This window comes from Hippopotamus amphibius, chromosome 7 (assembly GCF_030028045.1).
Source record: "Hippopotamus amphibius kiboko isolate mHipAmp2 chromosome 7, mHipAmp2.hap2, whole genome shotgun sequence".
NCBI lineage: Eukaryota > Metazoa > Chordata > Mammalia > Artiodactyla > Hippopotamidae > Hippopotamus > Hippopotamus amphibius.
The window spans coordinates 107,233,616-107,251,076 of record NC_080192.1 but is presented as its reverse complement, the minus strand read 5'-3'; the positions used below and the strand labels follow the sequence as shown (position 1 = coordinate 107,251,076).

At 37.4% G+C, this 17,461-nt stretch overlaps 1 protein-coding gene across 19 annotated transcripts in view; it reads right to left on the bottom strand.

Moving 5' to 3' along the window:
- Positions 1-17,461, bottom strand: part of NRXN1 (neurexin 1) — a 1,070,346-nt gene that overhangs the window by 656,180 nt on the left and 396,705 nt on the right. For 7 of the 19 annotated variants that reach the window (XM_057740906.1, XM_057740894.1, XM_057740900.1 and 4 more), the window contains 2 exons: positions 4,331-4,632; positions 1,016-1,177 (listed from right to left, as the gene is read on the bottom strand). In XM_057740906.1, coding sequence (XP_057596889.1) covers positions 1,016-1,177; positions 4,331-4,632 — 464 coding nt within the window. Of the gene's footprint in view, positions 1-1,015; positions 1,178-2,188; positions 2,234-4,330; positions 4,633-17,461 lie in introns of all 19 variants that reach the window. The other 12 variants (XM_057740886.1, XM_057740889.1, XM_057740887.1 and 9 more) reach the window with 2 other exon arrangements.

Below are 17,461 nucleotides of genomic sequence, written 5' to 3'. Positions count from 1 at the left end.
TCACGTACTGGAAATGCAACATCCAGTATGTTTACATAAATGGAAAATAGGTAAGGATAATTTGAGCAGTGACTGTTTTTCACTGATGCTTAACTGAATCGATTTTATATGATTAGAATATATTCTTTAAAATAGACCAAAGTACCTTACTCCTTGCCAACAACACCTATGGCTAATCATTAATAAATTCAAAGTTATTAAATTTTACATTTTAGAGGTCTGCACCATTAAGCTACAGTCATATAATGCAAGAGGAACTTATGATTCTAGCAGCCAAAAAAAAAAATGGATTGTGCCTGAATGAAAACAGGCAGCTTTTATGGAAAAATATTCATACAAATTGAAATCCAAGGATCATCCTGATCTTTTTCATCTCATACCCTAACAAGGTCCAATCCTATCAAAAGTTAAAACCAACAATGACAGCTGAGAACGAGGGATGAAATTCTTGATAATTTTAGCTTGATAGTTTCACTCAGGTAAATATCAAGTAAGCTCATTAGATCACAAATGAAACATCTTTACTGCCTTCAGAATATATTTAAAATATAGGAACAAAATCATTCATTATACAGATTCACTTTGTGTTTGTTGCACTTGGTAGCTCTTGGCCTATTTTTTTTTTCTTCTTTTTTCCTGTGATGCTCAAATAAGTTACCACTGTGTATATGACACCTAAGGCATTTAAGTAGAAATGAACAGGGTGTTTGGCTTAACCCTAGACCCAATATTTCTTTGTGTCTGATTTTCTTTTATAGCTAATACACAACTGCCCAGGCAAATCTTAAATTGTGAATTACTTACAGACTATAAAGAAGAGGGTCTTAATTCCTTGATAACATTCTATGAGCTGCCCCCATCCCCCCAATCCTATATAAACGACAGTGGAATACTGAATTTAAGGTTGTGCCCTTCGACACCACAAACATCGGGTCTTCAGCAAAGGCGCTTTCAGTCCGGATCTGAAATGATGAGATCATGAATTAGGAATGATTCTGGTGATGGTGATAATTACCTCTTTGAGACAGCCCATAAAGTTGTTACTGACTGGTGACCCTGGAAGGTCTGCTGTGCTGGGACTGCCTCCAACATAGAAAAAGTCATCAGACCCCAGCATGGTATAATCTTCTTGCGTGTAGCCCGTTGTGGTAAGAATCCCATCCACTGATATTGTCACCTAGATAACAAAGCACAGGGAAAGGACACGCTATACTCAGACCTAGATACTGTAATCCTGGGATATGCCTGTTTTGTGTTTTGTTTTGTTTTATTTTTTCATTTTGCTTTTTGCTTTTTTTTTTTTTTTTCTGTTTGTTTGGTTTTTATTTTTAAACCTATGGCGGAACCCATTTTCATGTCTGTTTGAGGTTTATTCTTGGATTCTATTCAACTAGCCCTAAGAGATCTAAGCTAGTTAGAGAGTTAACTGATTATTGAACTAGTGTCAGCATCATCCCTACGGCAACTCAAAAGTTATTTAGCAGACACAAAAATGGTGTTAGTAAAATGCTTCCTAGGTTAGTTTTGCTGGTGTACATATTAGTAAAGTTTAGTCGTCTGTTATTAACTAATCACAACGTGCACCTTGTTAACAGAAAAGGCGCAAGCTCTTTCCAGCAACATCACTGTTTGCACTACTGAGCAGCAGCTGTCCAGCATGCAGGTGCCTGCGTCCATGCCAAAGGGGAGGGGAGGCAAAACAACCAGTGGAAGCAGCACACGCTGATGTGCACATGCAGGAGGGACAGTACAGTTCAGAAAGGAAAGGAAAGAGAACGGGGAGAACCGAAGGAAAACACAACTGCTCTGTGATGACGGAAAGATGAATGGGTGTGGCATCTCCAGCATTCCCAGATCAAGGGTGCATGCCATGCGTCATGAATGGTTCGAGGCTGGCTGAGCTTGCGGTCACTCGGGCCAGCCACCATTTTGTCTTATCCCGTGTTAACCACAGCTGGATGCAAAACGTTCGAAACGTTAACGATGCCCCTACAGGTGAGTTGGAAAACAGAAGTTGACAGGAACAGGTAAAAAATAAGAAGGTCAACAACAGATGAAAAGAAGGAGGTCAAAGTAAGCAGAAGAGTACCAACCGCAGTTCCTCTTTTGTTAATGATGTCTACAGTTAAAAGAAAGAAAGAAAACACACGGCAAACCCAAAATAAGAAACAATTAGAATGATATCTACCGAACAATGTAGTTTGTTTACCATAGCGTGTCCAATGCCTGAGTGCTTTGTGGAGAAGGGGGGAGAAAGGAAATTAAAAACTGTGAACAGAATAACGATCGTTACTTAAAAAATATGATGGTCTCTACCATGTTAGTACATTTTTTGATTCAGGTAACGGTTAGTAGAATGAAACATTCCATGAATGACATGTTAGTTATTAAGCATGTTAGTAACATAGAAAAAGGGCAAAATAATTTTACAAGAAAAAAGCAGACTAACAAATAGGCCTCCCACAGAGGTAATATTTTTCCTGCCAGTATTATTGGTAACTTGCTATGAGACAGAAACAGACATATGGCAATGTTCCTTTGTCTCCCTGAGTACATCTGACAGACATTTAAAAAAAGTCTAAAAGGGATTCAAAGGCCTAAAGCTCATCAGCTGACCACTGCCGCCTTCTGCCCATATGTGATCCCTCCCCCACCCTGGCCCACCCCAGCCCCAGCAAATGCGTAGGAATTGGTTGGCATTGCCCTACTACTCAATTTTACAGCATACAAGGACTCCTCCTCAACTCCAAAACTTCCTTCGGTCATATTGATGGACTTTAGGGTCACAGTTTACTGCAATGAAACAAAGCAAAGATCCTGACACACAGAATGAGTAGAATGGATTTGTTTTTAATCTGTCCTGCCACACATGCACCCCAGCTGTAGAACTGCAGTTTCCTTGGAGCTACCAATTCGCAGTTTGGTTTGTAACCTGAGCAAAGGCAAATCTAGAAAGTGGGCTCCTCAAGCCCCACCCTTCCTTCTGTGCTTCTCTCAAATGAGCCTTCAGCCTCTTGGTGAGAATCTGAGAGAAAAATAAAAAGGGAAAACCAAAGAGACACACTTACAGGAAATCCGTGACCTACAGCTACCCTGATGGTGGGCAACTAAACCCCGAGGCAGGTGTGAAGCATGCAGGGCCCCTCCCATGACACTAAGGCCTCTGAAAGGTCTTGGAGGGTCTCAAGAAATCCTTCGCTTTTACTGGTCTGCCTCAGCTAGACTGAATCTGCACTCCTAAAAATTCCTGTTTGCTTCTCTAGCTTGGATAGTTTAAGGCTTTCAGAAGTGGAAAAGAAAAGGTTAGACAGTTAACAGCTCAGAAAGAGACGGCTGTTTTAGTAAAGGAAAACCAGAGACAATTCGGTCATTCTGCAACTGTTTAGAGAAACAACAAATATGTTAAGGATATTAGTCTGAGATCAGTATGTACTGCAGAAAAATTAGTCACTGTCAACACTTAACAAAATGGTACATTGTAATATCATAAAACTTCAAATAATAACCAAAACTTATCATGTTCAGTATAAAAGGACAATCTATGCACTTTTATCTGTATATATATATATATATATATATACTGTAATAATATATCTCAGTTAAAAGCATACAGTATATGGGGACCCATAGATTTACTGAAAAATTGATATTTTCCTAATATGTAGACATTTGGAAGAACGTTTTAAAAATACAGTCAAATAAAAATGGGCACCTAGAGAATGAACTGGCCTCTCCAGAGACATTTGGGGTTTAACATAAGTGTCTGTGCCAAAAATAAAAACATCTTCATCAGCAGAGCCTTTAGGAGAGGTGGAAACCCCCAGAGTCATCTTTCCCCCTCAGGGATTCTTGTCCTCATTTCAGAGTTTGGGGTGGGGAGGGAGTAGGGATTGATACAATCCCAAATCAAAAACACACTGTTGTTGGATTTGCTTTTTTAACTACAAAAAAGGAACTGTGATTTAATGACCCCAATGTGCATGCTTCCAAATGATCACCATGAAAACTATAATTTAAAATCAAATAAACAAAAGACCAAAAACACAACAGAATCACACACATCACAGGAAGGGCAGGTCGCAGGGATAACCTTGCAGCCCTCTGGGAAACTGTCATATGTCGTTGCATCAAAATAGCCTTTGGGCCCCTGGAACTTTCTAGATATGCCCCTGCTCAAGTATGGCAGGAAGATTCATCTCAGAAGAAGAAAAAGCTAATTTGTAAGCGACTCTGAGGAGCCCTATATCATGTTGTTAGGGTTTTCAAGTACCACACACACAGCTGTAGCGAGAAACAAAGCCAGTTACTCTCTTAACCACTGCGCTGTTACCTGACGCAGATTCCTGGTGACTTTCACATCATGCCAGGCATTATCATTAAACTTTCCATTCACGGGCTCCACTAGTGCTTCAAAGGCCCCTGATCCCAAATTAATGACCAGAGAGACAGCTCCATTTTTCAGGGCGAGATTGACATAATCAGCTGATTTCCCGGTGTGAAGCATCAGTCCGTTCCTCTGAAGGGTTTTAAAGGACAGAGTTATTTCATCGCTGCTGCTTTGAATGGGGTTTTGAGACAAGTCGTAGCAGAAGTATTCAGATCCCTTGAAAGTGGCGATATATTCTTCTTTTCCTAGAGGAAAAGAGATACATACATGCGTAAGTAAAGGACTATACTATGTACATCAGCAAAGCTTAACAGAAACAATAACTAATCAGCCTCCAAATGAACTCTTTGTCTAGTTAACATTCATGACAAGAGCCCTGTCAAAGAGAGTTAAATAGTACTGTAGGTGGCAGTATATTTTTATAAACCTCAGCTATCGGGCTATCAACTGCAATAGCTAAAGCTGACATTCTTGCAAATTCAATTAATTTTTAAGTATCACTGCAAGAGCTCTGATCAGAGAAAGGAGCTTTGTGATATCTCGAGGGCACGAGTCAGGTACCATAAATACATACTGGATGGTTCTACTCTGCTGGCAACAATGGATTCCAATGTGTTTTCAACATTCTCTCCATCCAACTGAGGCGTTATTTTAATTTTCAGTGAGACATTTATATTCAAAGATCTTCTCAGTGAAGAGCCAAATGTTTCCACCACTGAGAAACCATAACAAATTATCTGGTGAGGGGAAAGCAAAGCAAAAATAATAGAATCTGGTCTGGGAGTAAACAGATCTCCCATAGAGCAAGTGCATTTCTCCTCCCTGGGTGGAGGGGGCAGTGATAGAGAGCCTCAGTGGCATCAGCTGGATTGTTGGTTCATTCCCTGCTCTCACCAAGCAGATGGTAGGGCTGGCTTTTATGAGACTGGTAAGAATTCTAGCACATCCTCAGGGGAACAGCATGGAAACGGAGTCTCAGCGTTTTCTACACATCTCAATCTTTACCATATTCAGGAGTAACAACGTGGATCCCACAAAATGTTAGATCAAACAGAAATGTGGCTATTTGGGAAAAGCAGACTTTTCCCACTAAGTGAGTTTAACCAAAGGAAGAGTAGAAGCCAAAAGCTCCCTCAACTTTCGAGGCGATTATGGCATTGTACCAAGAAAAATGAGACAGTATGGTCTGGACTCAGCTTCTGATAAACTATAAACATAGAATTATAAGTGGTACTTGAGAATCTTAATCTGTTTCCCTGGTAGTACAGCATCTCTACTACGCCTACTGGAGGGTTCAGATACCAACAAGGGTCTCACTCTTAGCCTGGCAATAGGATTTTACCTCAGGACTACTGTCATTCAATAGTCAAATAACTCATATCTTTACATCAGAGCGCAAATCAAGGTCTCAGCTCACCGGGGCTCAATGACCTGATACAGAAAGTACTATAAGCAACCACAGGTAGGCAAGGCATGGCACTGAGTTCAAGATAGTGAGTACCTAAGAACTTTCACAAGAGAGTGAACCCTTGAGGAAGAGTCAGTGTCTACTAGTAAACTATTAGTGAAGACTAGTGGTCAGGCCAAACCCACCACATTCTGAGAGTCACAGCCAGCACAGCCCAATCCATACTAGAGGATCCCTTACGTTCACACACTCAAAGCATTGGCTGAAATCCCCCAAGTGATAAGCCCAGTGCCAGCCTTTGGGGACAATGGAGTGACCAAGACTGACCTAATCCCTATCTCTGAAAGTCTATAGTTTAGGTGTTTGCTTCCCTGGTCAGTTCAATATGGCAAGTGGCTTGATATTGGGAGCCAGGACAACTAAATATTTCTGATATACTGGGGGAAAAAAAAGGAGGCTAAACTATGAATTTAGATCCTGGTTGGCCAACTGTTAACTGCACTGGGGGGCGATTCTGCATCTTTTAAAATCTCAGTTTCTAAAAATGGTTAGTGATACCAGTCTTTCAGGATATAATGAGATAATGCTGTACAGGCATCTGGCAAAGTTGGTGGCACTAGAAAATAGTAGATGTCTTCCTCCTTGCCTGCCTAATGTAACAAATGTGATAAATGATCTAAAACAAACAGCATATGTCATACTTCATTGTGAAATCTAGAATACTCTTTTTAAGATCAGAAACAGAACAAGGATGCCCACTAACAACGTACTGTGCTTAAAGTCCTAGCTAATGCAGAAAGACAAGAAAAACACATGAGCAATATCAAGAGTATAAGTGGGAAAAAAAACACATCATATTACAAATATAATTGTATACATTGATAGACCAAACATCTTTAAAAAACAACTTTTGGGTTTAAGATATTTTAGAAAGATTGTAGGTTCTATGTACCTGGGAAAATCAATATTTTAAACATATAAACAGACCTATAGATTCAATGAAATCCCAATAAAAATCTCAATGATTTTTTTAATGAATGTGAAAAGCTTATTCTACAAGTTCTATGGGAAAAACATAAAGCCCAAAATAGCCAAAATGCACCAGAGAAAGAAGATTAAGGAACTTTTCTGTGTAAAGATGAACAATTATTAGAAAATCATGATAATAAAGATAATGCATTAATATAGACAAAAGGGGGAGAATAAAGATAATAATCAAACTAAAAGTAATCTTAAGCATATATGAAAATGATTTGTATCTAGTCAGGCATTGCAAATAAGTGAGCAAAGTATAGATTATCACCATTTTCAATAAATGGTGCTGGGACAACTGGTTAGCTACATGAATAAAATGAAATTGGATCTTTACATCATTTTATTTACAAAAATAAATTCTCCATGGACTAAGGATATAAATCAGTGACGTAAATCTGTAAAATTTTTGTAAGACAAGAAATCACGATACTGAAGTATGGAAGGATTTATTAAATAGGCATCAAAAGCATTAATAAAATATTGATAAATTCAGCTGCATTAAAATTAAGAACACCTGTTCATCAATATTACCATAAAGAGAGTAAGAATCTAAATTAGGTTGGTGAAAAATATTTTCATACCATATTAATCTACAAAGGACTACAATACAGGATTTGTAAAGCATTCTGAGAAATCAATTTGAAAAAAAGATGAGCAATGGTAAAATGGGCAAAAGAAATATATAGTAATTTCACAGAAACACAGATATATGCTGTATGAATAAATAAAAAGATGCTCAATTCTATGAGTCTTCAGGGAAAGGCAAAAATCAAATTATATTCAGAAACTATTTCATAGCCATGAAATTGACAAAAAATGAAGTGAAAAAATAGAAAAACTCCAGCCTTTGTAAGAGCTATAGGAAAATAATAATTCTTATCCAATGCTAATGAGAGTGCTGCTGAGCTAAAAATCGACCAACTGCAATAAGCACTATTTCTATTTGGCCTTATGGTCTTATGCTATCCTGTGGGAATGTCACATATTATAAAGGTATCAGTCTTTAGAAAATTGTTACCATAGTCAATAAAAATAATATCCCCAATTCCTTTCGATTCATTTCTCTCTCCTCATTGTTTTGATCATTTGATGATAGGGAGTCAAGTGAATTCTGGTTCATATTTGTATACATACATCAGATATAGTGAGATTCACTTATCTAAAGATGATATTTGCAAAATTTTCATCCTCAATGAATACTCAGAACAGGTCTCTGAGCCAAAGGGAGTTTTAGAGACCCTCTCATAGTCCAAGCTTTTAATTTACATTATTAAGAAAGTGATGTCCATGGAGTTTAAATGACTGTCAAATTCGGAAAGTGTGCTAGTCATAGAAGCAGGACTAGAATCTAGCCTCTGACTACCCTTAAATACTAAATAACAGAGTTTGAGGGCTTGAAGAGGTTAAAAGGCTATAGCAGTCAAAGCCACAATGAGGTATCACCTCACACAAGTCAGAATGGCCATCATCACAAAATCTGGAAACAACAAATGTTGGAGAGGGTGTGGAGAAAAGGGAACGCTCCTGCACTGTTGGTGGGAATGTAAGTTGGTACAGCCACTATGGAAAACAATTTGGAGGTTCCTTAAAAAACTATAAATAGAACTACCATATGATCCAGTAATCCCACTCCTGGGCATATACCCAAAGAAAACCATAATCCCAAAAGAAACTTGTACCATAATGTTTATTGCAGCACTATTTACAATAGCCAGGACATGGAAGCAACCTAAATGCCCATCAACAAATGAATGGATACAGAAGATGTGACATATATATACAATGGAATATTACTCAGCTATAAAAAGGGATGAGATGGAGCTATATGTAATGAGGTGGACAGACCTACAGTCTGTCATACAGAGTGAAGTAAGTCAGAAAGAGAAAGACAAATATTGTATGCTAACTCACATATACAGAATCTAAAAATGGTACTGATGAACTCAGTGACAAGAACAAGGATGCAGGTGCAGAGAATGGACTGGAGAACTTGAGGTTTGGGAGGGGGCGGGGGGTGAAGGGGAAGCTGAGACGAAGCGAGAGAGTAGCACAGACATATATATACTACCAACTGTAAAATAGATAGCCAGTGGGAAGTTGTTGTATAACAAAGGGAGTTCAACTCAAGGATGGGAGATGCCTTAGAGGACTGGGGCAGGGAGGGTGGGGGGGACTCGAGGGAGGGTGTGGGGGGAGTCAAGGGAGGGAGGGAATATGGGGATATGTGTATAAAAACAGATGATTGAACTTGGTGTACCCCCCCCCAAAATAATAAATAAATAAATAAAAATTTTAAAAAAAGGCTATAGCATTTTATCCAAGTGACTTCACATCATTCCAAATATGATTTATTCAAAATAAATTTTTTTTAATAAATTTATTTATTTATTTTATTGGCTGTGTTGGGTCTTTTCTGCTGTGTGCAGGCTTTCCTTTTCGTTGCAGTGAGTGGGGGCTACTCTTCGTTGTGGTGCATGGGCTCCTCATTGCCGTGGCTTCTCTTGTTGTAGAGCATGGGCTCTAGGCACGTGGGCTTCAGTAGTTGCAGCACATGGGCTCAATAGTTGTGGCTCACGGGCTCCAAAGCACAGGCTCAATAGTTGTGGCGTATGAGCTGAGTTGCTCCGCGGCATGTGGGATCTTCCTGGAGCAGGGATCGACCCCGTGTCCCCTGCATTGGCAGGCAGATTATCAACCACTGAGCCACCTAGGAAGCCCCTATTCAAAATAAATCTTGACAAAGGATTTATTTGCCAGATAATGTGGCAGAGCCAAAGGAAAAAAATAGTAAATAGAGTTTGCAGTTCACTAGGTGGAAAGCTGTGAAGTTATATGAGAGTTGATGACATTTCAAACCATCATATTCCTATTACTTAAAAATGAAAATATATCACTCCTTTATATTGTTTAATATCAAATTTAGATAATTTAAATTCGCATTAAATGCAACCACATAGTTTTGGAAAAATTCACTCTGTAGAATATATCATTATCTCAAAAGGCCATAAATGAGATATGAATCTATGTTGGGAAAATCTTTTTGCTATGTTCTTTTTCAAGAAAGAATATGTTACTTATATGAGAATAAATAAGTCATTCTGTTTTCTTCAAGAGGACTATAATTCCAATTCTTTGTTACCATGCAATCCTTGTCATTAAGTTTTGTGCTGTGTCATATGCAAATACCAAGCAGCACAGTTAAGAGTTATTTACGCTTTCCTGTTGAACACAAAGAATGGGTCTATGACCATTTTAAAATATAAGTCCCAAATATCTTGTGCATTTCTAATATGTTCTAAAACAATAAACATCAAGAAGAAATTGGATTCACAGCAATATGTATATCAACAAATACTTATATCCAGGATACATAAAGAACTTACACAAATCAATCAGAAAAAAAAAAAAACACTAGACAAACCAACAGGAACAGACTCTTTTATCCATAATAAAAGAATATCCATTTGGAAAGATGTTCAACTTTATTAGTATTCAGAGAAATGCAAACTAAACCACAATAAAATATTAATACATTCCACTACAGAGAATAAAATGAAAAAGACAAAATGCACCAAGTGTTAGTGAGGATGTGGAGCAACTGGAACTCTCATGTATTGCTGGTGAGAACTGCTTTCTTGAAATTAGCAATATCTTTCTTTTTTTGGCTGTGTGGTGCAGCATGCAGGATCTTAATTCCCCGACCAGTGATTGAACCTGTGCCCTCTGTGTTGGGAGCGTGGAGTCTTAATCACTGGAAGGCCAGGGAAGTCCCATGAAATTAGCAATATTTTTTAAAGCTAAACACCTGCCTACCTTATGACCCAGTAACCCCCACTTGTAAGGATACATCCAACAAAATGGACAAAAAGATCATCAGAATAACATACCAGAATGCTTACAGCAGTACTCTGCATAATAACCTCAAACTGAACAGTACTGAGATACCAATCAACAGTAGAATGGATAAATTGGGATATAGTTACACAGTGAAATATTAAACAGCAATGAGATCATATGATCTACAACTATGTGCAAAAATATGGATAAATCTCAGAATAATAACATTGAGTAAAAACATGCTAGAAATAAAAGAGAACATATGATTCCATTTATATAATTTTTTTTTTTAAATAAGCAAAACTAATCTCCACTGTTGTAAATCAAGGTCATGGCTATCTTTGGTAGAAACAAAGCGGGGACTAGTTAGGAGGACTTTTGGGTGCTAGCAATGTTCTGTTCTTGATCTGAGTGTTGGTTATGGGTGTGATCAGAGTGCAGAAAATCATACAGCTGTACACTTATGATACGTGCACTTCCTAGTATTTATACTATATTTCAAAAAATAATTTAAATACTAGTTTAAATAATCTGTATGACTGAGAACAAAACAAATTCATCTGATAAAATCTTTTCTTCCTGATTAATAGGGTGATATGAGCAAGACATTACTCCTATTAATGCTACTTTTATTAGTAAAAATGAAAATAATAGCAACAGTAATAATATCAATTATGCAGCATTTAAAAACTTTTCAATGCACATTAATATCCTTTAATACCATTTGCTCTCTGGAGCAACCTCACAGGATTTAGAAAAAATATATAAGCTGCAGGGATGTAATTGCTTGAAGGACCATACTCCAAATGTGCTGATTAATGGATCACTGTCAAAATGGAGTCTCTATTACTCATCATAGAAATGCTATGATAGAATCAGAGAAACAATTTAAAGATAAACTGCTCAAAAGCTTGGAGCATTTTTCTAATATTCCATATTAATTTACTTTATATTGCAATACGACTGGAGGAAGAAATCTAATAGGGTGCAACTGGAGTTAGTCCTACCCAATTTTCATCCCCCTAATAATTTAAACAAAAATACACAGTTCTTGCTCGTCTAATTTTCTGAAGGAAATTTCAGTGAAAAAATTCGAATTGTATAAATTCTTGTTGTGCTGATTGGATGAGCTCATTTTGACAAAGTTAAATTTGATGGGAATAAACCTGAGTTCTATTCTCAAGTCTAAAACCACTCAACTGAACAAATAAGAGTATATAGGAAACATGACTTCCCAGACACATCAGAGAAAACAAACAAAGCCAAATCTCTAGAGCATTTAGAACATGAATCAACAGCGTGCTGGAGACCCTCAAAAAACCCCAGGTAAGCACAGGTTACATTCATGAAAGTTCTTAGAAGAGGGATGGGACGGTCTTGTGCTTTACTGCTGGGCAGCTGATGCCTGTTATCACACTTCTATTTAGACAAGCTGGAGTGTGTCTGGATATATGTGGAGATGATAAAAGGCTTCTAGACTATGTAAGGTAATGTTCAAAACCCTCTAAAGGAAAACTTTATATGCATCTTGAAACATCAGGAGGGATGTCCCCTAGAAGAGTAATTCCATTTTGTATGGAATCAGGGGTATAAATAGAATCAAAGCATGAAAGCAATGGGAAAATATATCTCAATATAATAAAGACTTTTTAAAAGAAGTATCCATAGATGGAACATTCCATTTGATAGAAAACAAATGACTCATCACAGAGAGAACTTAAATATAACTGAACCACTTAATTGCATATGGCAGAAGGTGTTCAATCTCTGGATGGTATTTGAACAAATGGATACTTTACAACAGCAAGAATTACTGATTTCTACTTAAGGAGAGGAATATTAGACAAAGAAAGGTTAAATGGCTCCCCAAGTTCACAAAGAAATTCTTTCTCAGGACAATGCCCCTTCCCATTGCCTATGCTTGGGGTAAAGTCTCATTCATTTGACCCTTTGTTTCCACAACTTTCAAGTTCACTGAACTTCTTTACCAAGTGAAGGATCTGTAAGGGAATGGCCCCAGTTCCTAAGGACAAAGATGTCCATGGGCAGAGAGAAGTCCCACTATTCCCACCTACGTGAAGAATGTCAGGCCATTTTCCTAAGCCAAGAACCTGACCTACATTATTGTTCTTGATTATCTTGCTTTTCATATACACAATTCCAAATCACACAGGTTTATACAGTTTTACTATACCTAAAATATATTCTAAGATTATGTTAAACTCAAACCAGAAACTAAAATCAACATGTGAAAAAAAACAAGTGAACAAAAACTTACATTTGAGTAAGAGACTTGTTTCATTTGTTTTACTGCTCTAGAAGTCAAATACACAAGAATATCTTGCCAAAAACATCCTTGACTAAACAAAGGTACACACTAGAAGTTTACTTTATTAAATTAAATAACATGCCTGATTGTCTCTGACTATAAAGATAAAGCAAGTGTAGAAAAACAGAAAAAGAAAGTCTGCCTATTGAAAATCACATCAGGTTAAATTCTCAGTCCCTAAGAAGTGTAACAGAAAACAGCATAGTTTTATCTGCCAAAGCTCCTTGTAATTTAGAAATTAAAAGAGTCAATTGACCACTATGAGGAAAAATAGCATTATTTTAAAGGGAGGTGACTCTTTCCTTGGATTTTCTACCTGATGCAATGCTGTAAATCATTCCAAAATTCCCAAATGTGATTCAACCTACAGAAATTCTGAGGCTGACTTCTATTGTTTGCAGCAAGAAATCAAGCTTCATAAAATATTTATTCTTCAAGGTTTTTTTTCACTTTAGATACACCTCAAGGCAACCAATCTGGAAATAAGTTGCTAAGTATCCACCAGATAATCCCCCAAAACAGGCACACTCTTAATGATGATACACGTGAGGTCATTAAATACGAAAGGTAAAGAAGACTTAGATATTATTTGGTTTAATGCTGTCATTTATTAGATGAAGAGAGTGAGGGCTTAATAGATAAAACTGTGATCACATAACTAATTGGAGTAGAATCAAAATGTGTATAACCCTTGCCCTCTTTATTCCAATCTCATGTTCTTCCTTATTTCGTAGATATTGCCATGAAATGAGCCTCCAATTCATGACCAAAAAATAAATGCAGCTTAAACTTGAACATATTTTTCTAAAAAAAAAAAAAAAAAAAATAGGACACAGCCCAACACTCTGGGACAACAATTTTCCAATCCTATTGTGCAACTGATTTGCATTTGTTTAAATAACTGCAGGTGCTGGGAACCAAACAGTCCATTCCACTCCGAACTGGGCTGATGACCATTCAGTTCTGCACAGGTCATATGACACAGAGGGAAAGTCATAAACAAACATTCACCAGGTGTGCAATATCTCAATCTCTGGGCCTGCCTCCAGCTTAACTCCCACAGTTGAGTCTATGACAACTAGACTCTAGCATCTTTTAACCTGGAGGATACCAGTGACACAACCAAAGTAAAAACATAGGTTGGTGGATACAGGCTTTATAAAGAATCTCTATATTTGTAAAGCCTTACATTTTCTTTGGGGGTCAATTAACGATTACCTAATAAATAAGTAAATAAATTATATATATGTATATGTAGTAAATATACTATTATATATATGGTTACAGGAAGACAATGATATTTACAGCAGATTTATAGATATCCTGTATTTATAAACAATTCTCATTTATACTAAGATCAGTATAAACTAAGAATACTTGGATTTTAGAGTACCATCCTTTGCACTAGGGGAAGAGACTTATGGCATGTCTTTGATCTTAAGCCAAAGAATACTGAATCCAAAAGTCACACATGTAAAGCACCTAGTAGTACTGAAACTGGAATTGAGAGGGAGATTAGTAATTCATTCAGGCATTATCTTGGTCAAACTTTTCAATTTTATTCCATGTACAATGGGAAGCCATTGGAGTACTGCAGGCTGGAGAGTGACAAGATTTGATTTACATTTTAAAAAGTTAAGTCTGGCTTCTGAGTGGAGTTTGGATTCTGAATATGCATAAAAGTGATAGCAATGAGACCAACAGTTATAAAGTAATAGATCATAGGAATGAGGGCTATAGAGTCATATACACCTGGGTTTGAACTCCACTCTCACATTGTGAATACTTAAATAAATAATCGTCTTTTAAAAACTCTGTTTTCTCATCAGCAAATGGAGACAATAACACTAGGAGCTACATGACAGGCTGATTGTGAGGATTAAGTAATATAATGTATATGCAATAAGTTCATGAGAGTCAAAGTCCATGGGATATGTTCATGGTATATAAACATGCAAGAATATTTATTTATGTATTCATTATATTTCTTCTGTTACTGATTTTAAACATGCATACACTGTCACTTCCTTCCCTCATTTAATAACATCTTGGGCAGAATTACTACATTTTTGGTCTTTTGGTTATTAAAAACTCAGGCTAATTTATAACATTCATCTAAGATTTGTTGCAAATTTCAGCCCTCAATTCATAGTCTGAGTCGAGGAAGAAGGGGAGGATGTGGTATGACCACAGACCTCTTATTTATTATCACCTGCCTTAAAACCTGATGCTTCCATTTTATTGGGATGGAGTCGATGAGAGGAAGAGAACAGGACAGTGGTCATTCTTACAGTCTCTTTCAGTTGGTTGTGCCTGCTTCTTTGGTTCACCCTCACTGACTCTGATGCCCTCCAAATGCTAGGCTCCTAAGTGCTCTGTAGGGCCTCGACACTGCATTTTCCAAACATAATGAGGAAGAGATAGAGATTGATTCTTATCTGGCTCAACCTGCTTCATCCTCTGGTTCCAACACACTGCATCTGCCTACTGTGATCCCCTGGCCCAGCAGCCCAGCAAGTGGGCTTTTATGAGTAATACTGGCCAGATGGCTCAAGCTCCAGACTAAAGTGGAGTATCTGCATGACCCACAGAATCTTAGGCATCCTGGCTACACCAGATGCTGAGAGTATAGGTTATACTCCTTTGTCTCTTTCCACCCTGCCAGCTCCCTCCTCTCCTCAGTAAGGCACGAGGCAGGTCAGCAAGTTTGATGCAGACACTGCTATGCATCTGGAATGTAGAACGCAGACATTCCTCTTTTGCAGGCATATACAGGCATGACACAGGGTTCTACAGTAGTCTCGCCTCTCAATTACCTTGGGCAAAGGAAGCACACTTCTCCTTGGACAGGATATTTTCATGAGGCCTATGATCTACTAACTCTCCTGCCCCACTCACCCATCTCCAGTGCTTAGGGAGATAAGGAAGGTGGAAATTAGGGAGGCAGGAATTGGGAGCGGTCAAAAGTTCAGTTTTACTGTCTTCTAGTAAGTGCTAAGAGAGATAACTGGCCAGTTTTTAGAGATTTTCTTTATAGTGGAGGTTACCTAAATTCTGTTTCAGGGGCCTTTAAGTCAACAATTCTATGAGAAAAATTTATCCTTAACATGCCGCTGTGAACATAAAGAAATAGCTGGCACATGGTGGGTAATCAACTGTTGGTTATTATTATTGTTATTATTAAAGTAACTACCATATTTTAATGGACTGTCCAGCAGTTTTAAAAAAATCAGCTTTTTACTTAATCATTTAATAACCAGAATATCATTATGCCCAACACCCTAATTCTAGGAAATGTTTGCTTAATTCAGGTTCATGGAGTAAGAAAGAGATGGAAGTATTATGAATAACATAAAGGAAGGAAAAAATACATCTCTTTATTGAAGCTTTATCCTTTTAAAGAGGTTTATACCCGGATGACTTGCAAAATAATTTCATGAGGTTTTTATGCTTTCTCTATTTTTATTTTTCATTCTCCAAGGGAAAAAAACATTGCACTAAGGATCAGGAGAGTTGAACACTGATTTCCACTCAGCCACTTTTCAGCTTTCTGCCCTTGGCCACCCCATTTAGCCTCACTGGGCCTCAATTTTTTCCCCTGGCAAAGTGACATAGCTGGACTAAGTGATCTCCAGTGTTTCTTTCAACTCTAAAATTTTATGGCCCTATAACATTCTTGATTTATTGAGCTACTGTTTCATTGATTCATTCAATAAACATTTACTGAGGCTCAACTCTGTGCCAAACTCTATCGCTTTCCTGCTGTCAAAATCACACAACACGCTAGAGTTAAAATGTCTTTAAAGGTTTCTGATGGCTGCTGCTTTTACAAGACTTTCCATAGCAACCTCTGTCTCCCTGAGCTTCTGGAACTACTTTTCCTCATACTGTAAGGGTTTAAAATTTAAGAAAAACAAAGCAACATGGAAGGTGTTCTGTTCACACCCTATCAATCAGAACTAAACTGTCTATTCTGATCACTTTTCTTCCTCAGACCAGAAAAGAATACCTTCAACAGACTTTCTGGTCCAATATATGCTGGGGTGTTAAAAGAATGTGTTTGATGAATTTTTTTTCTCCCAAATTTAAGGTCCTTTTCCATATAAATGAAGTTCCTAGAATAATAAAACATTTGAAGAGAAAGTTGATATTACTTACTAGAAGTTTATAATCTGGGAGCATGTATGTTTCTCTAATGAATGTATGGAAGGATAAATCAATAATGACTCGTGTTTTCCTATGGATAGAATCTTTATTTTGGATTTAGAAACCCTGGGTTCAGTTTCCCCCTTAGGGGCTAGTGCTACATGACCACGCAAGTAAATGCAGCTGAGACTGAGTTTACTTCAGTACAATGGCTATAGTCATGCTGTCATGCCACACCTTCAGATTTTTTAAAAGGACCAGTAACATGATTATGGAATTACTATCATTATTATTAATTACATACTGATTCTTCCATACA